At 44.2% G+C, this 22,945-nt stretch overlaps 1 protein-coding gene across 1 annotated transcript; it reads right to left on the bottom strand.

Moving 5' to 3' along the window:
- Window positions 1–9,315: 9,315 nt before the first annotated feature.
- On the bottom strand, window positions 9,316–12,119 carry LOC106660128 (farnesol dehydrogenase-like). The gene is made up of 7 exons (XM_014382974.2): window positions 11,848–12,119; window positions 10,900–11,282; window positions 10,674–10,830; window positions 10,476–10,602; window positions 9,867–10,020; window positions 9,586–9,729; window positions 9,316–9,502 (listed from the first exon to the last, which is right to left on the bottom strand). Exons 2-7 carry the CDS (start codon window positions 11,128–11,130, stop codon window positions 9,461–9,463), a joined length of 855 nt encoding a protein of 284 aa, XP_014238460.1. The 5' UTR covers window positions 11,131–11,282; window positions 11,848–12,119; the 3' UTR covers window positions 9,316–9,460.
- Between the last annotated feature and the right edge of the window lie 10,826 nt (window positions 12,120–22,945).

Here is a 22,945-nt window from a genome sequence, read left to right as displayed (position 1 = left end):
AAGGTATAGAAAGGAAAAGAAAAGAAACTAATCGAAGAAGAGAAAAAGAGAAGCGGTTGCGAAAGCCCTTCATCCGAACCTTTTATTGACTTAGCTCAAGTTTCGGATTGCTTGTGCTTGTTTGCTCGCGCAATGGCCGCGCCACATGCGGATAAGACCCTTTCGTTATTTTCTTTCATCGCGCATCATCTTCGTATAAGGTCCTGTCATGAGTACTGATGGACATATGGGCGACAAGTACATACCTAGTTCACTACGAAACGTAGATTAGAACTTGTTGCAGAAAAATAAACACCTACCAGCATCGGACAATGATAGGAATAGACGAAAATTCAAATCTGAGCAAATGAGCTAGATATTCTTTTATTTACTGAAGAGTCTACATAATATTCCTACGATTGTAGCACTACATAAGTTCGCGATGCTCATTTTTCGCGGACAAGATCCCTACCAAAAATCCCCATAAGTTTCTACTCTAAAAATAATGAAAATGTGGACATACTTTGGGGTCCAGCTACACAGCGACCGAAACGAGTTGAGCTTGCAGATCTGCTGCGTATATAGCGGCCTACGATCGATCAGCGAGCGAATGAGAAAACTATGCCGAAGCTCGTCTTAAATTACGTACACGCGTGCGTGTGTATAAATGAAGTACAAAGGTAAACTAGTTAAACGTGAGAAAATTAAAGACGGTTTGAACTCCTCGAGTGAGAGAAGCTTTTGCGAGTATACGACGCGCAGGGGGGCTAGAAAACGCACAAAAGTCCTGGCAAGCGTGAAAGCGAAGAAAGACGTCGACGATGGAGTGGTACACGGCACACAAACACGGAGCACAAAACCCTCAGCCCTACAAGGCCGGGCGGCCAGTTCTCTCTCGCTCTCTCTCGCAGCACAGAAGTTGAGATTAAGTTTGGCCTGCCATATAATGACTCCGAGTGTTGTGTATACGGATCGTGTCGACGCGAGTCAGCAACAACAACAACAACAACAGCAGCACTAGCGGCAGTAGCAGCAGCAAGGCATTATTTATCCGAGCCGTATGCCGATCTGCATTGTGTCGAATAAAATTTAGCCCTGCGCGTGTATATATAACGCGCCCTCCCCCCTTGCACCGGCCGCGCGCTAACTTTCACAATTTAGCCTGCATTCGCGCACAGGTCACGCGCAGTCGGCCTCGGGAAAAGCGTGTCGAGTCGTTTAATTGTAATCGCTGCAGAAATTCAAAGTTGAAATTCAACTGTTTGACAGCTCGTGGAAACCGCGACTACTGCTGCCGCCGTCGAGGCCTTTGACAATCAGAGCTTGACGCGCACTCGCGTATATTATATATACGCGCGGTGCGGCTCCGGTTCATGGCACAGGCTGACACGCGTTTGTTTTCTCGTTGCCGTGCCTGCTGCATATTATAATATCGTAATTTGTGTAAAGGTTATATAGGGCCCAGTTCGCTTGGTGCTAACAACTCCGCGTAGCGATACGGTACAATTGTTCCTTATTACTGTTATTATTATTATTATGTTTCGCTTAGCCGCTGTTGCTACTGCTGCTGCATACGAAGCGCGCACTCGAAGCCGAGAGAAGCGAGCGAGTTTGCACGGAGTCTCGCGCGCGAGAAAAGGATGTCGTCGTCGTAATAGCTGTACAGCGTATAGGCTAGATCTGTGCATGCCCGGGGTAGAGACGGCGGGGCTATACAAGTTGAAAATTGCTCGGAAAACTATGATATAAGTAGCTGCACAGCACACGCGCACACACTCGAAGCGCGCGAGCTAGCTCTAGCTTTCTCAAGCCCGAAAGTCGAATATGGAGCTATTTTCATATGCGCCATACCCTTTCCCCCCTGCAGCCCTTGCCAGCAGCTCTCCTGTAACTTAAGCTATATACGGTACTACACGCAATTTCGAATGAAAGTTCATAAGGTGTGCTGCTGCTGCTGCTGCTGCTTCTTCTCTTGCTCCACTGTAGAGATTCGAAAATTAAACCAAGTTATCTTTGTTAGTTTTCTGCATGTGCGCCTCTTTCTCTCCAGCTTGAGCAAACGTGAGCTTGCGCGCGCCTAATACTTATAGATATTTATACAATATGTCTAGCATAAAGTTGCTACTTTGGCGGGGGCCAAGAAGTTGTAACCCGGAGCCTAGCTATGTGCAGCGTATAGAACTCGAGAGCGAGAGAGCGAGAGAGAAGGCGAGCTCTGACTGAAGGATTTACTTGGCATACCTATTATATATAATGCATGCGGCGTTTAATAAGGCCACGTATAAGATAAAGTTTGAAACGCGAGCACTTAATGCCTCGCTTATCTAGCTGAAATCGCTATACGGCGCCGCAGCACGGGCTCTCTTCCCCAAATAAAATTACCTCCAGTTCCCCCGCCGACCCTCGCCCCGAGTGCGTACCGCCGAGTGCACCATGGCCCGGTGAAAAAGGACGGGAAAATTCTCGAAGACCAAGTCGTGCGATGATGTAATATCTATCTTTCTCCCTGCGTCCGATAAAGGGATAACTTTTTGGCCGCAGCTATAATTAATAAAGCTCATATAATTTATAAAACTGAGTATTGCGTCCAGTGCATGCGTGTGGCTGCTCGATTGTTTCGTCGGAAAAGTCTGTGACGTTACGATCGGCCAACTCGTAACTCTCGCGAATCGTGCACGACTGGCCCTGTCATTACTACACAACGGAGCTTTCGCGACACTGCAGCAGTGCAGTCATACAATTCGAGTCTCGTCGTTTGAGGTCGAAGGCTGGAAAAATATATAATACCGAAGCATAAACATTGGCTCTGGCAGTACTCGCAGGGACTTTTTATCATGATGATTATTACATATATTATAGCTGTATACATATAGCTCGGGCTCGCGCCGCGCGCACCTTGTCGACGAAAGAGAGCCGATCTCGCGTGGCAGCGCTGCAAATTGAATTCGTTCGAGCGCAAACAACACACACACACACACAAATAATATCGAGCGATGATTATTGTTATTGAACGTGGCGGTGGCCATATAAAAGGCGCGCTCAGAGATCGTCGCTCGTTTTAATGAATTAGCCTCGATGCGCGTGCAGCTCTCGCGCGGTATACGGCTTCCCGCAAGCCCAAGCTCTCTTTCGCCGGGGCTCGCGCGTCCACTCGATGCCGTAGCCAAATATGGATTACTCATATATATTGTGTATATTGTGTGATCGCTCGAGCGAGTGAACCTCCAGCAGCAGCAGCCTCAGCCTCCCATTTAAATTATTTATAGAATTATAATAATAAATACGAGGAATCCTCGATGGTCGTTCTGCTGCTGCTGCATCGCCACGTCGTATACACACACACACACACGAATTACGAACGCGATACTCGCGCGCCTGGGCTTGGTTCGGACGTTGGAAATTATTCGCCGCTTTTAAAAAGAGGAAAATTCGTTAATATATCGCAGCATTATTCGTTGACGGCGCTTTTGATACGCAACACCACCCGCACGTTCGTTGGTTTATGCTCGCTGGTATTACTGTAAATTTCAAAGAACAAACGAGCCGATCGAAAGCTTTGATTCAAGATTCTCCGGAAAGAAGTCTTTTTCCTCCCTTTCGCGCGGTATAAAATGATGTTTTCTCGAAGCACTCGACACTGGCGAGCGAAGAAAAGTCGCGTATGAATCTCGAACGAAGTTAGGATCGAAGTTGGGCAAAATTTGCAAGCTCGCAGTGCAGTCGTGAGGCTATAATAGGTGAACAGCGCACGCGGTACACGAGCTGCACCGTATAGTTCTTTAGGTGTTCGAGTCACGTATGTATAGGTGCGCGCACGGAGCAACATGTAACGATTCAATCCTCTTTCTCTTTCTCTCTCTCGCTCTTCGGTACTTTTGTTTCAACGGTATCTCGTTTCTCTCTCGCGCGTTGGTTCTCGAAGCTCCGCAGTTCTGCCGCGCTGTAAGTATACGCGTACACACGCACGCACTCACACATTCTGTGCAATAGCTGTTTCAGGAAACTATAGACACACAGAGACAGACCCACGGGTACGTACGTACATAAAGCTAAAGCGAGATACGTTAGCGTAGGCGTGTGTGTATGTGTGCAGTTGATTGAATTCTAGTTATCCTTCGCGCAGTCCATGCGAGCTTGCAGCGTACATACACGCGTTGTCTATTGCAGCAGCGGCAGCGGCAACTACATGCCCGCTATATATAGCGCAGCTCTAGGAGAGCTTGGGCTGTAGCGCGCACAGCTTTGAATATAATGCAAATTATAATTAAAGTCCGACTGCGCCTGTTTCTCTCTCTCTCTGATTCTGCGAACGCGTATTATACGACTGCTCTGCGCCGCTCTGTATGTGTGTGTACCGCATATGAATCGAAATTCGAATGTGTATATAATTAGGAATAGAAGCAGTTGTGTAGCTAGTTGCCACTGCCGTCGCGGCTGCAGCATCTCTACATGCATGTCTCTCTCTCTCTCGCTCTCTGCATTCGCTGCGCGCAGGGGATAGGTATAAATGTGTATATAGGCAGCTATATAGCTATATAATACACATGCACACAACTGCGAGATTTCCAAAGCGCCTGCTAATGACATTTCTACGTTCTATATCATCGTGCGAGTAAGTCGCGAGAGCCTTTTCAAACAAGTTTTGATGAAATAACTTTTTACCGCGCTCGGGCCAGCTAGTTTCGACGTGTGCGGTATATTCGCGCGCTCGTGACAGATCCGCGCGAGCAAAACGGATTTGCTATGCCATTTAGAGCGTCGAAGGCCGATTATCCTACATATGTACCGATAGTTGAAATGCAAACGCGTTTATTTTTTTTTGAATTGCACTCAACAAGCACTCGACTCTTTATAATAAAAGGATATCACGACGGTAACAGTCGATGCTTGGTGCGAGGTTGGGTACGATAAGCATACCATTGGCGGACTCGACCACAAAAATGACGAGACGATAACGTCGTGTCGAATAGCGGCTCGTAGAGCTGACCCGGCTCGACGTCGCTTCTGCGTCGGGTTTATTAACGCGACTGTATCCGACGCAGGAGGCGGCCTAGTACAGCTGCGATTGCATATCTATATATCGTAATACGTGTAATGAAAGGAGCCTATACGCAGTCTACACACAGATCCCCGGCCGCCTCTCGTTGCAGCGCAGCAGTGGCACGTTCTCTCGCACACAGAGACGCGCAATCGACCACGAGATGATTTCTCATTACGGTCACGAATCGTAATCCATACATGTCGTGCACGGCTTACGTTATTATTACCCGCTCCTGCCCGTTCCCGAAGCCCCTTACCCTGACTCGTCGTAACTAGCTGCGGAGCAAGGCTATACGTGTGCTATATACAGACGTATCCATAGCCGAGCGAGCCTACATATATATAATACGTATACACTGATACGCACCTTCACTAACCCCGTGGCTGCTGCTCCTATGTTTTAACTCTCTGCCCGGGTTGGAAAGACGTATAACGCGTACAGCGACGAGCCATCCTCTCCTCTCCCTTCTCACCCCCGCCGCTGCCGCGCAACAGTCCCGTTTGCCTCCGCCGCTGCTTCGTCTCGGTTCCATTTGTCTAATAAAGCGACTATTTCGCGAAACTCCGAGAGAGCTAATACGATGTGCGATACTTGCCAAGAGCCTGAATATTTCATTGAAGTCGACTTACATAAGTTATAAGGTGACTTACATGTAAGTTAAAGCTCTGCGAACTGATACCCCGATCATTGCTCTAACGCTAATGAATAGAAAAAGGTGAGCATATAATTTTCTGCTCTGAATGACACGTCAAGAAATTTAAAAAAAACGCTGATACCTACGCCTCGATGCATGCTTCAAGACATAGAGAGCTTTCCTTAGCTTCGGCACCCTGTCCCGATTCTCGAGCGATCTTTGTTCAGGAGAAATCTTGAAAAGTAAGCCTTCGTCCAGGATTGGACCATTTCATAAACTTCGTATACAGTTGCGTGATAAAGAATCCTCAAGAAACTGCTACAGCTGATTAGCTTCTACTACTTATTATTGAACTTTGAAAATCAAAAACTTGCACGAGTTAGATTGATTCGGATACATACGATTACATATTCAAAAATATCAAAACTTATAAAATCCGTTAAAAATTTTATTACCATTACAAAAACTACACAACAAATTTTATTTTGTCGTATTAAAAATATAATTCTATTTTAATTAAAATCAAAGTTATAGTTACATTACATCAGTAAACGTTTTGTATTTATTTCTGCAATAGCTTATACCACTGCTTTTTTCATATCTTTTTTCGTAATTCTAGTAATTTTTTAAATTCTTTTCAAATAAAATTACAATTTTTTCTTTTGATAATGTAAAAAATTTAGCAAACATAAAATCATTGTTAACTTAAAATCATCGTTAAGTTCGAATTGTTATTCACGTTAATACTGTCAGATTAGCAGATTAATGTTGGGTAAATCCATGCTTTACTGGTATTTATATGATTGGTGAAGGACCAGATTTTACAGATGAGGCATCTGAGGTAGCTGGACGAGGCAAAAAAGTTCAGCGGATATTCATTATAGGATCCAAAAAAGTCGTTCCGGATAAAGAAGGTAGATCAATGCATAATAATCACTGCAAATATAATATAATTTATAGCAGAAAATGTTATGATTCATTTTTAAAATATTCACTCACATCATTCTAATTGATTCTGTTTGTATGTATGTCATCTTTTCGTGATTGAAAGCAATTGTTCTCAAATATGATCTTATAGTTTCTAAGTATTGAGCATCACCGAAAAAATCCTGCCAATTAAAAAAAGCTAGCCCTAGCCCCTTTTATTGTTCCATCGTTGGGTGTATGATCTTCTGGAAGTTTATGCAGTATATTATATAGCTCGATCGCTTTTTGTTCATTGCAATGGTACATGCTCGTACATTCTTCATCATTTTCATAGGGGATCAAGAGATATTCAACGCAAGCGACAACCAATATAGGCACATTCTTACGATACAAATCGATGTTTCTCATATCATCAATTGTATAATCATTAAGAACCGTTCTTTTAAACGTGTTTATTAACAATTCATCTTCTAAATTAAACCTGTTCTTGAATCTTCCCACCACCGCGATTAACATTTCCATTACAATTTCACCATCTTCTAATTGTTCTTCTGTAATGTTATGTTCAGCGATTACATGATTTCTTAAATTAATAATAAATTCTGCATTATATTTTAAATGAGCTCCACTGATAAAATTTGGCTCCATTCTTTCCTCCCATCAAATGCCCTGATCCTGACGAAACAATATATTTGAAACTATTGGATGTTTGATAAATAATATACATATTTTATTCAGAATAGATTAATTAATATTATAATCTGATGTATCAGATGCCTGAGAATAATCACGGTCCTGTCAATACTGACGCTTAAACAAACGCACAATAGGCCTAATGTCAACATCGTATTCCCGTGCTTATACATATCCTATACAATTATAAACACAACAGTCGAGGAATAAAAATATGAAAAAGAGGTAAACTTTTTTTACGAGCAAAACTATTGATCAATCATCAGAGACAAAAATAATTTCTATCAATACATCGGTGCATTTTAAATCGGGTAATGTCATTAAGGTTGCTGAAAATAAATAATAAATTGACCAGATTTTTCAAATACGATTTGACGTTTCATTTTTCCTCCTTTAAACTGAAGTTAATTATTATCAATTTTTAACTCGATAGTTTATAAGACACAAATTCAATCATGAAAAAAATGCTCGAAATCAACCATTTGATTCGCTTGTCTCTCATGAGCTATCGAGTTTACGGAAAAATGGCACGGGTTCGTTTTAATATACCATAATTATATAGGTGTATCGCGTCGCGCGTTCCGGACAGATTGGAGCTTTAAATTTTATGCGCGCGAGCTGCGGGGTGTGCGAATTAGTCTCCGGTGCTGTTCTGCTCGTGCCACGAACAGGCGCACAGGCTCGAGAGCTCGGAGTAAAATCAACCGAAAATTCGATAACAAACAAAAAATTCTATATACTTGTATATAAGAGCGCGAGCGAGCCATTATTCATTATCTATTTTGCCATGGCGCGCGCGGCGAAAGCTCAGCCGAGCAATTATCTTGTCGGTACACTCATCCGCGAAATCCGCTTGTAAAATTTATTCGGCGAGATCGTGCACACGTACACGTAGCCCATATAGTCGGGCAGGTAGTCAGGCAGGCGCACAATGTATTGGATGCGTAAAAAACAATGGGTACGCGCGTGTATAATGTTTATAATACGCAGGTCTCTCTCTCTCTGCTGCTGCGTGGGTGGATCGATCGGCCAACGCGCGGCGCAATATCGTGATTTGTCGTCAAAAGCTATAACGCACTTTCAAAGAGATCGCGCTCGAATGAATCATCGGCAGCCCAGCGGCATGTACACGCGCGAGCGCCAATATATACGATATCTTCCCGTAATAATAATCATCGTTATTATCATTGTTGTTATTATTGCTATTATTAATCTTATTGTTATTATTCACACGTGAACAGCTGCTGCGACGCGATGCAGCCGAGGGAATTTCTCTGACCGAGCAAAAACATGCGGATATATTATTGTACGTGTGCAGAGCTTGGTGTCCATCGTCGATCGAGCATCCAGTTTTTGTCTCCTACGTAAATTTGCACAGCTGTATTTTCGTTGAGTAAAATAAAATACTTGGCCTAGACGTAAATTATGAAAAATTCAAGACCAATCCATCGATGCAAGGACGTATATCGATGCTTTATACATGTAGCTTTCCGAGTACCAGGTATATATATCGAGCTTCGCACGTACCATCATGTAAATCTCGGCTACTTTTCTTCTTCGGCGTCTCTCTCTCTCTTTCCTTTTCTCGCTGCCGAATCTGTGGCGCGGCATCGGGGGTCGACTCGCGCGCGAACTGCGAACTTTTTTTATGCGTCGTTGAACTCGCGCTACTCGGCAGTCGACGCGCAAACGACGCGACACACACGACGACGACGACGAGTATAGAGTTCACTCGCTGCTTCTGCCGCTGCTACTCTAGCACATACATAGCATGTACAAGCTTATACATGTACCGTATCGCAAGTTTTCCCTCTGAATTTTATCGCGTATATACATTCGAGAGTGTACGTGTGGCAGAGCTGCAACTGCCTGTGTAACTTCTCTGTATTGACTCCGTGTATACTTTTTTTTTGCACCCCGAATCCCCGTATTTATCCGCCTCTGCACTGCTCCTTCCTTTTTTCTTCTTTTTACTTTTATTTTATACACACGGTTGAGTTGGTAAAAGTGTCGGGGATTTAAGAAATAAACTATGAACAAATACTCGTTGATAAATATTAGAACAGCAAATGAATAATATTTCCTCGGCTTGCGAGGACGCGACTCGTAAAAATGAAACAAACATCAAACTAAACAGAAACAAATATCTGTATAACAAACAAACGTTCAACGAAATTCATCGGTATTTACACGATCTCGCCGGTTCTTCGGATGCTCATCTCGCTGATCTGTAATCAGAAGATGTGAAGGGAGAGGATTCTATATACTGCTCTGCATAGATTTCGCGTAAAAGTACACTCGATTTGCATACCTGAACTTCCGGACTTGTACCGAGGGCGTACATGAGGGCGTCCGCGACGTCTGACGGATCGAGCTGAGGCACGTGCTTCAGGTGCTTGTTGACTGCCTCGTTGCGAGCGGCGATCTTCGTATTGACCAAGCCCGGATGGAGACTCTGAAAAATAAACAGAAACGATACAGTGAGTCCATGAATTCGTATGTTAAAGTTTCACAGAATCGGAAGGAGGTCAGCGTGTCAAAGGGTCAAAGAATCCGCGTCTTATAAATTATGCACCAAGTACGGGAACTCACCGTGACCCTGATGGGCAAATTGGCCAGTGAGACCTCGCGCCTCACCGTCGTTGACATGGCGCTGAGGGCGTGCTTCGTCGCTGGGTATATGTTCAATCCGTTGACGCCTATCTCCTCCAACAAGCCGGACTCTGGCACAACGAGACCCAGGATACTGTATGAAAAAAAAAATTCACAAAACAAAAAAAAAGAGCATTATTATACGAATTTCCGGTCGTCGCCGTATTATTATCATCAATTTTCTGTTAAGCTTCCCCATCCCCCGTCGCTTTCGAGAGGAGCCCGAACAAATTGACTGGTAATATTCATCGAACAATTTATGAGTTCTCTCTCTCTCTCTCTTGCCGATTGTAATCGATAACTCATAATTCCCGATAAATATTCTTTCGACGTGTACGTGACGAGATTTCATTAAAATTGCATCGATCAAGACTGCACACTCATTAGCATATGATCCAGTTTTACTAACGATGCGCCCCACTCGATATAATGTTCGTGCAGTTTTCGCCTGCACGTATCGAGAGATTACGTATGAAAAATTTGCATTCGACGATGCGCCTGGAGGTCGAATTTAATATTGAATACAGCTCACACATCCTGTGTGCATACCTGTTAATATTGAAAATGTGTCCTTCTTCCTCGCGATCGCGCAACATTTGAACGGTCCTCTGCGTGGCATTGGCCGCCGCCAAGACGTTCACTTTCAGCAGCTTCTCGAACGTCTGGCAGTTGCTGTCTGCAATCGGTACGATCGTTTCGATATAATCACTTTGTATGCGAGTGTCGAGAGAAAAAAAAATTGCTCACCAATGATCCTCGTGTAATCGTTGACGCCGGCATTGTTCACCAGAATCTGCACGCCGCCGTTAAGCCAATTTTCAGCGACGTCGAACATCTTGCGGATGTGCTCGTCGATCGTGATGTCGCACTCCAGTGGCATAAACATACCGTCGGGGCCCTTCGTCTGCGCGCAAATTCAAATGATAATAAAATACACGAGCGCGAAAAAACTGTGACGCATTCTCACGCGTACCTTGTTGTGTTCCTTGGCCGCAGGTGTCTGCTCGGCGACGTTCAGGTCCAGCCCGATGACGTTGATGCCGGCTTTGAGCAGCCGGTAGGCGATCGCCTCGCCGATACCGCCCGCGACGCCGGTCACCATGGCCGTTTTGCCTCGCCAGCGGGCCAGTCCGCGCGGGGATTGACCGAAGTGCACGGCGCGCTTGTTGCCGAGGAAAAGTGGATTTTGTCGGGCGAACGACATGTTGAACTTGAGGATGACGACGACGACGGCGCTTCGAGATAATCTCGTGCTCACTGCTTTACTGACGCGACGTAGAATTTTGGAGAATCGTAGCGAACTATCGACCGTCTATTGATAAACACTGCTCGCTACTGCGCGCGTAGTATAAGCAGCTGTTGACAAACGGATGATATTCGGTAAATATTCTCGAGACAACAATTGTCCTAGCGTTTGAATTGTATACTATTAATTCTTCATAATTCAGCTTTTCATAAGAGCAGTTGATGGGAAGTGATTAAGAAATAATTGAACAATGCATCAACTATTACGATTCACAATGATGCGAATAAATCATCAACTGCATTAAGATCGTTTTAATTAATTGTATAAAACTATATGTTTTTTACTAAACGATTTTCATCATCAATAACATTTAATTCGTTTTATCCAATCGTCATGTAATACAATTTCAACTTATGAGGCTACACGAGAAAATATTTCGGGCAAAAATTAGCCCATCAGGTGTAATTCGAGGAGCGTCGAAACTCGGATGCCATCAAGCACAGCTGTGCAGCGCAGTTCGGCTCGCTAGAGGTTAGGACATAGGACACAGGAGCACAGAGTCGCGGGGGGGAAACAGTCGGCTGCGGGTAGGGAGGCGGGGGGCCAAAGGGGGATAAAAAGTCATCTGCGACTTAGTTTAAGACTAGACAGAGGATATATATCCAGACGACTTACGCTGCAAAGCCGATTCGTTTGGTCGCCGCCGCCTCGTGTGCTGCTGCTGCTCTGGCAGCTCTCTAAGACCCGATCTCGCTTTCTTCCTCCTTTCGGAGCTATATATCCTCCTTAAATTGCTCGGAGCTCTGTGCTTTGTAGAGGAGTTTGCTTCCCAAGCCGATATGACGTGACTTGCTCTCTGTCTCTCTCTCTCGCTCTGCTGTACGACGACAACGATATATCTATGTGTGTTGCCTCTCGCTTTATACCGCTCCGATACCTATATGTATACACGTATAGTAGACAGGCACACATGAACTGTATGTGTGCGTGTGTGTACCTGTATATAGTCGGTTATAGTCTGTGTATATAGACACGAGCGTTAAGCACGCGGCAACAACAATAATAACGGCAAACGACAAAGACAACCACGACGACGAAGACGACGCCCGACGCCCGATGACTCTTCATTCTTCATCGCCCACGAGTCTATTATATCTATAAAAACTACCCCGTATACGTAACGAGGGTGAAATAAGTCGTGAGATTTAATTCGTAAAAAAATATAATAATAATAATAAATAAATGACAATATTTTTTTCTGCGTTATTGTAAAGTCATGACATTTTTCAACACTTTTGGCGCTCGGATGTAATTTTCGAGAGCCAGTTCGAAACCAGAGCCGCACTTCTTTTAATCTCTTCTCGTGCGCGCGTTGGCGCGTCCCGTGAATGAGCTTAAAAGTGACACGAATTCTCGACGCAGTTACAGCGAAAAATACTGCAGCATGTTTGTGCCATCGATTTTTATTGTGTACATCCGAGCAACAAAAGTGTATGCGAGCGAAAACGTTGGTTTCAGCTATGATATTTTTCATTGAAAAAACGGCTTATTTGGACCCGCATCGGCGTATCGACTGATTTTTCAATGATTCCAAAACTTGATTCAAAAAACTACATCAATGTGGCGCGCATTGCTTTTGTAACTCGATACACCGACCGAAATGTTACATATTTTTTTATATCCGCGTTAACAACTGTACATGAATGGCTATAAAGAAACAGCGCAACAAATTCGTTGTATACCGATGTACACCGATGTAACAACGTTTCTAACACAATTCTATTGGCAAAATTGCTGCGTGGTACGGTTGCGAGAGTGCATCGTTGCGTAAATGTTTCATTTAAAACGTTATCTATTCACCGACAGTTGAGAGCAGCAGTTTTTATATGCAAAACGCGAAACAGTCAATAGTATCGTAGCGAAAAAGCCGCGTGAATAAATCAGTCTCTCTATTCGATTAATTCGGTTAACTATAACTAATTTGCGACGTACAGAGAGGAGGACGTCGACGAAGGTCGAATTATACGAGGATTTTTCAATTTCTCGGAACGACCGGAGCTTTACAAGCTCGGGGGCGCGCGCGTTTGATATTTCATATCGTGTTCCGTGTTCGTCGAACGATTATAATGCAGCTTTGTGCGCGCGCGCCGAAACGTATCCGAAAACAATTTCGAAAGCTCGGGGAAAGTTTTGGGGGTGAAACAATTAAACGCTCGTTGGTCGATCCCGAGAATTTCTTATGCCACGCCACCGCAGAAAAGGAGCTTGCAGAGAGAGCTTGCAACAACTTCTCTTATTAGGCTGTAGCCAGGCTAGCCGCATGGTCCGGAGCAGTAGGAGGTGGGCGAGAAAGAAAATCTCTCTTTGCTACTGCGGAGTTCTTATATAGAGAATTGGGAGCACGTTGCGGTACGGCTGCCAGCGCGTTCATGGCATTGTCGGCGCAATGTGTGCGCGCGCGCGAGAAAGAGAGAGAACTAAGAGCTCGTGAAAATTCATCATTCAACCGTCAAAAAGACGTTCGGGACTCTGAGAGTGCGAGCAAGAAAGAGAGAACGAGCGAAATCCTACGAAGAAAGAGCTGCCGTATACATATATATTCTATAAAGGTTCTGGCGAGAAGTACGCCATTGGCACTAGTAGAGCGTTGGATCGTAAAGCAGCAGCAGCAGCAGCTCACGGCAGGCACCTATACCGTGACTACTCTCACTCCCCGCGTGCTAGAAGTCACTTGGCTGTGAAAATGGGAGCTGAGAGCAAAAGAGAGCCAGACCCTCTCTCTCTCTCTTTCTCTCTCTGTATATAAGGCTCCCGGGCCGTTTAACCCCCTTCACACTTGCGCGAGAGCTTTTATTCGCAGTTATTTTTGCGGTTTGTCTCGAGGATAGACGACGCACTTTTCACCTGATTATCCTCCCTCGTGCACGGCAGGCCGCAAGCTCGTTAAAAAAAAAAAGGATAGAGAGAAATGACAACTCGTCGTCGTCCTTGTGCGCGAATATACTCGTGCCGCTGAGGGTGTTATTTTTTTCAGCCCTCGTGAATTTTGAAATTTCTCTCTCTCTCTCTCTCTCTCTCTCTCTCTCTTGCTCCTACACTCGAGCCTCCTGCACAGTGCGAATTAAAAATTTCCAAGCGACGCTGTAGGTGCGGGGTGACTGAGAGCCCTTCGTTTGACTGCGTGTGCGGCGCGTTTTATCAGCCGCAGCAACAGCTGCTGTTATATATGTACGTAGCTCGAGCTGAGCTTTCTGTGGTCCTCGCGAGCATGCTGAATCGTCGTCGTCCATCGCTTGGCGGCACAAGACAGAGAGCATCGAGAGGATGGCTGCGTACATATATAGGTCCACGAGCCCGGGCGAGAAAGAGAGAGAGAGAGAGAGAGATTATCGATTGGCCAAGCCATTGGATTTGGAATTCAACTGGCAGCTGCAGAAGTGCCAAACGTTTCTCGTGCAGCACCTAGTGCCCGTGTGGCCCTGCACACACACACACACACACACACACACACACACACACTGACACATAGCTCGAGTCTACACACGCACATTGGCTTTTCTCGCTCGCGAGAGCAAGCCCCAACCCGGGTCTGAAAGCTAGAGAGTGCGGAGCGCGCGGTATAGAGATAGCATTGCAAGCTGCACACGAGCTTTCGTATATACATATACGCGCCTAGGCCAGCTAACAAATGGGATGTTTGTCCGGCAAATACCCAAGCGCGAAGAGAGAGAGCGACTCTTTGAGCTTTGCTGACTCGGAATTGTGAATCACGATTCACACGCTTTCTTCCTCACTCTCTCTCTCTCTCTCTCTCTCTCTCTGTGTATCTCTCTATCCCCATTTCCCCCGACTCTTTTTTTTTCTTCTTCTATTCCAGTCTTCCGCAGCGCGTTCGGCGGCCTGCACAGAGACCGTATACATATAAAATACGCGGGCTCCTCTACAGAGAGAGTGAGTGAGAGCTTTACCGCGCCTATCTCTGTACCTCAATACTACTTACTCCTTTTACGCCGCAGCGCTTCTTCGCGCTTCTGTGAGTCTGTCTGGCTGTGTGTGTGTGTGGGAGCGAAAGAGTACACTCGCTCTCGCGCGCTCGATCCTCGAGTCATACTCTTTGATGTTTTCGATACTCGCGCGCTCGAATAAAAGAGCTATTGGCCACCGGATTCCAGAGAGAGGTGAGAGGAGAGAACGAGTCAGATTGCGTATTGTTTCCTTCTTTTCTTTGTTTCTTCTGTACCTTCGGCTGTGTATCGCTATTTGCCCTGGCATACGTAATTTTTGGCTGCTGTGTACCGTCGATCGGCACCCGAAATTCATCCTGGCTCCAGCCGCAATAAAAGTTATTTGCTCGAGATCCTCGACAGATAATATAACTGTGAAAGTAAATCACGACGTTTAAACAATTTCTTAACTTTTAAACATTGCTCGATCAATTATCTTCGGCTTCCTCAAGTATAGGAATTACAATCCCTAATGATCGATCAGATCGTGGAGAACGTGCGCGTAATTTTGAATGAATTCTCTCGCATATTTTCCAATGTATAAAATGAGGCGGAAACACACGAGTCGACGATATGTGTGTCTGCGCGTCGCTGGTGTGTATTGTGTCTCGATTCCAGGAGCAAAAAAAGCCAAAGTCGTTGGGGAAGAAAAAGAGTCATTATTCGTTACGCGCGCGACAAGCTGCAGCCAGGCCAAGCAGCCGCAATAACGGCGAAACTTTATTAATCCCCAACTATCATTTATTTAGCTAGCACCGCAGGTAATTACCAGAGACCGGAGAGAAGAGCTGCTACTGCAGTCGGTATCTATATAGATACTTCAGTACACGTATATAGCCAACACTGTGTGTCGCTTGCGTATATAGATATATATAGTAGAGCAATACGAGGGATGGAGAAAACGCGCGAAACAGCAGCAGGCAGTAGCAGCTACATACCTGCAGCAAGTTGGCAGCGGCGTCGTTGGGTGCTTTGGGCAATAATATCAGTGTGTGTGTGTGTGGCGGTGGCGGTGCTTATAGCAGCCCGAGGATTGACCTTTTCGGCAAAGCAATTCGGCCGGAAGCGAAGTTTTAATTAGTCCCTTATCCCAATACGTCCCGAGCTATATACGTATATAGTATCGCGAGAGAGCGAGAGAGAGAGACAGAGGGAAAGCTTAGAGTCGCGGTATGGGCACGCCTGAAACATGTCCCGATATACTCCTCCGACATTGACAAACTGCTGTTTGCAGTATATCTCGCTATACATTTTCCGGCTCTGCATTTATATACATCGACACGGAAGTTACCCATAATCTTCAACAATCGTGCAAGGATAAACGATCATAAACAGCTAAACTTGTCATCCTCGATGGCGCTCAATTTTTTTTAAACTCATCGCGCGGCTCTGATCGATGTCAAATTTTCATAGATCCCTCGCTGCACCCGCAACAGCAACAAATTCAACTCGTGCATACATACGGTAACGTCTTACTATGTAGCCCGGTGACTACATATTACGGCGTCGTCGCACAGGATGCCCTGCATACGATGCAGCAGAGTTCAGCCGCGCTTATCGCACAAGCTGCGAGCGAGATGCCGCGCAAACGACGATCTAGAAGCTGTCTCTCAGATTATTATGATGTATACGCGAGCTCGGAACACATAAACACGAGTTCACGCGAGATGCTGATGGCGCTTTTTTTTGCGCCACGTCGTCTTTCCACGCGAGATGAGGTCGTAGAGAGAGAGAGAGAGAGAGAGAGAGAGAGAGACAGAGTCCCCGGAAAATTTTCCCAAGATTTCGACCTTGTTTTTGGCCTGGCTAAATTTAGATTTATCGTTCTGGACATTTTTCGCGCTCGCTCGTTCTAACATTTGCATGGAGCAGGAGCGAGCCGGGGGCTTCCCCCGTATATACCGTACCTACTATATAGCCGCGCATGTAGCGAAGAGCTTGCAGAGCCTCGACGAGGCTGCGCACGGGCCATTTGTTTATCGCGTCTTCTTCCTTCCTCGCAGCCGCACCGCCGCCACCGCCTTCGCTTTTATATTTATACACTTATTATTTTCCTTGCTATCATCCATTACTCCTCTGCTCTCTCTCTCTCTCAAATGTACCTGCGAGTCTTATCTGTTCGCGACACGATACCTAAACCCCTGCCTCTCCTCTTGGTTTTTCCCGATGAATTTTTTTTTTTTTTTGTATGACACTCGCTTTTCTCTCTTTTGTTCGTACCTTTTTCGCGCACCGGCTCCAGCTGACGTTGCGTCTGATCAATTTCAAGACTTTTTTTCAGAGGCTTTCAAGCCGGTAAAGAGTGACCTTCAGCGTGTCTATATACGGCACTTGTAAAAATTAGCACGGAGTTTCCGAAGCAACGAATTTTAGTGAGGCATTGTCGTGCAGCAACATCGATTTTACCACGTATTTGGTAAACAATCGATTAAAGATTCGTCACAGAAAAGCAACATCTACTGTGGCGCGCTCAAGTTCAATTCTATTGCCGAGCATAAGTTGAAATAAAAAAAGCCTCTAGCCTCAGTGGTGAAGGTGGTGGCAAGGCGATCGCGCTTTGCTTTCCACTCTCTACGCTGGGCCGTCAGCGTAGCTATATACACATCTGTGGTGTTTGTACGCCAATGGTTTGGATGCGCGGCGCTCTACTGCTGCTGCTGCTAGTAGTCTTATTGCCTCATGAATATGTAAAGCAGTCGAGTCGCTCGCCGCGTGAAACTGCTCTCGAGCTGTTGGCGGATCGGAGCTCGCTGCTCTCGACGTCGTTGTCGTCGTCCTCGTCCCGATGTATCTCCGTCTCTTTCTCTCTCTCTCTCTCTCTCTCTCTGGCGCGCGCACCTATATACACGATGTCTCTGCAGCCAAGGATAATTAACGAGCCACAAGCTAAAATAATTTGCACAGATGCGCGGAGCCCGCAGGAGTAAAGAGAGAGAAAGAGAGCCCCGTAACCATGAGAGCTCAGCTACCCAAGAGGGATGTAGCATAAGCAGAGACTGGACGCCCGAACGGTTGTGATAAAAGGGACGGCAAAGTAATAATGGATGTGCGGCTGAACAATAAGCAGAGAGAGAAAGAGAGAGAGAGAGAGAGAGAGAGAGAGAGAGAGAGAGTGAGAAATTTATTGGCTAGATGCTAATCTCCGTGCGCTCCTCGGACACTCCAAGTTGAGCTGCACCAGATCAGCGAGTGACATCGAAGCGAACGTCTCGAGCTCTTGGCTCGCGTTAAAAAAAATTATTTGCTCAAGGCACCATTGATAGTATATTTTGCACCTAGGGAGTGAAAATTGGAAAGTCTCAGAGCACGTGCAATTGATCATCCGAGGCGAAGCCGAGGCTGATAATCACGTGCTCTGAGACTTTCTTTTTTCGCTACATAGGTGCAAATACAATTTTTTGTGAATCCCCCAGCCTAAAGTAACATTTTGGTTTTGCTCAGCGAGAGTAAAATGTTACTTTAGGTTGGGGTAGCACAAAAAAATATTTACATTACAATAATTGTGAAAGTGAAGGAAGTTTTTTCTCTCGAATGGTTGGATACTTCCATTTTTTAAGTCAATAAATTTTTTTGTTCACGTGTAATGGTTGAGGACATGAGGCGAGAGTGAGGGGAGAGCTTGGTGGGGCGACTACCGATTTCTGTGACTTACGTGTCGTTGCTTTTGTTCAAATCAGTTTAGTAATTAGCCAACTCAGAGCTAATAAGCAACTAATTCCTCTGCTCAGAGTCGCCCTCGCAAGCTCTCGTCTCGGTCTCGGCTCACCGCTGTGGAGCCCAACTAGACGCAGGCACATACTTATCTTTTATTAGTTTCAATAATAAAGTTACATTCGTTACTAAAAAGCTAATCACGAGTACGAGATTTGATTTTACGCAACACCCAAGTCCGACTCGTGAGTTAATTATAAACAAAAACATTTTTATTGTAATTTTTTATGACTTATATTGACGTATACTGCTCTTATATAGTAATTTGTAGCTATTTTAACACTTACGAGATCTGGATACGCCATCTAGGAATACGTTTAAAAGTACAAATAACTTCTTATATTCGATGACAAGAACAAATTATATACTTTTTTTTTAAATATTAATTAAATCGATTTAATTTCTGTAACTTTACTTAGTTGAATCAATTAATAATCACAATACTAGACAAATAATTTAGTTTTTGATTACAACATACATTTTGTTATCAATAAACCCACATTTCAATTAAATTTCTTCAATTTATCCGAAGAAGGTAAATGATCGAACATAAAAAATTATATTAATTCAAAATTTTTCATAGCTGTCATTGAAATTTTATTATTAAAACTTTTTTGTGCTTTTATAATCTTGTAACGTTAATATTGTTGTTTTCGATCTCGCATGCAATTCTTCACATGTTATTGGATTTAAAAAGATTTTTTGAACACCTGTTTAGACGCAAAATTTATTGTCTTTGAAGAATCCCGGTTTAAAGTTACAATTGGGCATGCATGGAAGGAGGTGAGACCGATTAAAGAATGCAAAAATTTTTACAATAATTTCTCGCAATGTGATAACGTAAATATGATTCTTACGCTAAGAGTAACTTGAGGAATTTTCATAGAATTTGAAAAACGAGCGAGCAGGCTCGTACAGCTCTCTAGAACTCCAGTCAATCGCAGCAGCTCGAGTTTTTCACGGATTCCCAAAACGCCTACAAAACATTCACTTCAAAAAGGCTCTACAATCAATTGCGGTACAGATTCAAGGAGCTCGAGGCAAGTGCCATTACCAGCCCAATTCACGACCAATATATACACAAAACTCACACAATAAAAGGTTCGCCTGCGTAGCTAAATTCGAATTACACGCGCGACTTGCCACCTCGTGTCCTGGTGCAAAACGCGTACATAACATAATATAGTAGCAGCAGCGTGCACACAGGTATTAAATCGAATTCTATCGTGGGCGCAGCGTGTGCAGAGAGAGAGAGAGAGAGAGCGCGATGGTGCTGGTGGCCAAGGCGATGATACGTGGGGCGTCGGGTACGCACCCCAGCAACAGCAGCAGCAGCAGCAGCAGCAGCTGTGGCACGACTCTCGGGCTATAATTATGAAATTCTCTCTGCGCTCGTTAAGCCTGCAGCCGCTGAAAGCAATGCCCGCGAAAGCGACTCGACAACGCGACATACATTATATCGGCTCGTCGCTCGCTCGCTCGTGCGCCGCGCGAAGCTCGTATTATAGACGCGTGCGCGCCACACGCACAAGTACACAGAAAAATAGTTGCGCGCGCGCGAGCTGCAACGGCAAGCCATTAATTTTGCTCATCCAACGCGGCCAGGATCTCGCACGTATGTTATGTATATATGGGTAAAAACGCGAGTAATGCCCCAGCGCCACGCGCGGGCAGCGAAAACGACCGGATTGCTTAGTTTTCAATTCGCTCGCAAGGGGTTGAATAAAATTCAGAAAAATAAACCAACATAGGTTTTCGATAGCATTTTACCTCGGCTTTCTACTGGTGAGGTCAAAAATGCAAAAAATGCCTCCATAACCTCAAAAAATGGACTTGAAGATAAAACACGCTGTAACTTCCAGAGTTCAACTCCGGGACTTTTTTGATTTTCTCGAGCGGTGAAGAGGGAAAGAGCTCGTGGTCGGCCGTTTTCGAGCGCCGCGGCCTGTTTTTTCGCTACACTATACGTTTCTTTATCTTTCACGCATTAGGCTTTAGCCATAAAAATAAACAAATACATGTTTTTCATGTATTTTTTCCTAATCTTTTCAATGGTACAATTAGTTTTTGGAAAAATTGCTTTGTTTGGCAAATAAATCGAAAATAATGAAATTATTAATTACTCGCGTTTTTACCCATATACGCTCAACTCTATGGGCAAATTCCAGTTTCACGTGCATATATACGTGCGCTTAACTCGTATGAACGGCCGAGCTGCTGCTGCGACTCGAGAGCGCAAGCAAGCGGGTATATGCCTGGGCGGATAATAACGCGTGTTATACCGCGCGCCAAGTCGCGAAACGATATGAGAAAAGTTGAAATACCCCCGTGTAGAATTATGGTGCAGCGGACCTGGTGGAGAAAGAAGAAACCTATTAAATAACATTGATCATGATTATTCGTAGTTTTTGTTTTTCTCCTTGAATAATGCATGGATTTGGATGAAACTCGACCACAATGTTAATGAGTGTATTAGAAATGTGCGTTAATTCGATTATTTGCGAATAACATTTCCAATTTTTCAGACTGAACATAAATATAACTAGGTAGATGGTGTTACCGATTGAGCATAGCATTTCACATCATGTATAGAGGACCGACCCTTAAGGAGTTTCGCAAAGTGTGCACGTAAGTACCTAATTATTTTTATTAATTAACTTGATATCACGACAATAATTAGTGCTGAAAATAATATTATATTTTGACTTCAATTCAATTTCATTTCGATTTTTTTTATTTTTTTGGTTTATTACAGCTTCTGGGAATATCGGTCGGCGAGGGAGCTCAAACGGCGACCAAAATCTTCGGAGTTTGCGTATTTTTTCGACGAAGACGTGCAGGCGATCAAAGAAACGTCTAAAATGTATTTCGAAATGATTTACAGTCAAGGAAAATCGGAGTACACAATCTTTAGCGAGCTGCTGGACCTCATAGAAAGGGATGATGTGCTGATCGAAAATGAGGAAAAGCGAGTGTCATGTAAGTATTTTTATGTTATATTATTTTCCATTTGCATTTCAAAACTTCGTCGTTTAACAGGGAGAGACGTACGAGACATTTTTCATTTTTACTATGGTAAGAATTATAACGATTTGAGAGACGGAACGGATGGGTGTTTCCACATTCCATATCTGACCGATTCAGATAGGGAGGAATAAAATTGGACGACATACCGTATTTTAAGAAACTTACCGACTCCATGCCGCGTAGGCTTGCCAAAATTATAGAACAAGGAGGAGGACCCATCAATTATTGATTAAAAAATACTTATTTTTTCAATTTAAATGAACATTGTTTATTAGTATTAAAAAATTGAATTTTTTGATTTTAGGCTCTAGATGCTGATGAGAAGAAGTTAAAATGCCATCAAATAATTATAAAAAAACGTTTTCTCCCTTACGAAAAGTAAGAAATCAGTTGAAGACTATAAAAAAGGGACATCAAGACGAAAAAAATTTTGCCAACTATATAATGATTGGCATGCACGAAGCAGATCTGCTGCAATGGGCATTATTTTAAGAAAATTATTAATCAACGATGATTTGTTTCCGAGCCTTGGGGATAAAGAATATTTTCTGAAAATTACAGTGATGAATTCAGTTACACGTACTTACATGGAGCATGCTTGGCAGACCTTGAGAGCGCAGTGATCTTTTTCTTAAACAAAGGCGTAGACGTCAATCTCGATACATACACGTGTTCGCCGCTACACATTGCCGTCCAATTTAGGCATTATAATGGCGTCAAAACATTATTGTCGCGTGGAGCCAAGCCGAATCAGTTGGACCACGAAAAATCGACGCCTCTGCATGCGTTGACGTGGCTTAATCTCTGCGAGTGCGTTTCTGGATTGACCTGCTGCGATAGAAGACATCCAGCTGAAGAGATAGTTGAAATTTTAATTGAGCGAACATAGAGGCCCGCAATAGTCACGGAGACACCCCTGCGAGTATGAGCAGTTTGAATAAGGACCGAATGTGGTGTTCGGATTTTACGTCACTGGAAATGAAGTGCTACCCATTAATATTGAACATTATCGAAATAGTGAAATTATTGCA

This window comes from Trichogramma pretiosum, unplaced genomic scaffold, assembly GCF_000599845.2.
Source record: "Trichogramma pretiosum strain Unisexual culture from Peru unplaced genomic scaffold, Tpre_2.0 scaffold80, whole genome shotgun sequence".
Taxonomy (NCBI): Eukaryota; Metazoa; Arthropoda; class Insecta; order Hymenoptera; family Trichogrammatidae; genus Trichogramma; species Trichogramma pretiosum.
Note: the sequence above shows the minus strand (reverse complement) of the source record. Positions and strands in the feature narration are given on the sequence as shown.

Coding starts and splice junctions, on each gene's coding strand:
- LOC106660128 (XM_014382974.2), bottom strand. CDS start 11,130: ATGTCGTTCGCCCGACAAAATCCACTTTTCCTCGGCAACAAGCGCGCC. Junction 10,021..10,475: donor CACATTTTCAATATTAACAG/GTATGCACACAG, acceptor TTTTTCATACAG/TATCCTGGGTCTCGTTGTGC. Junction 9,503..9,585: donor GTACAAGTCCGGAAGTTCAG/GTATGCAAATCG, acceptor TTCTGATTACAG/ATCAGCGAGATGAGCATCCG.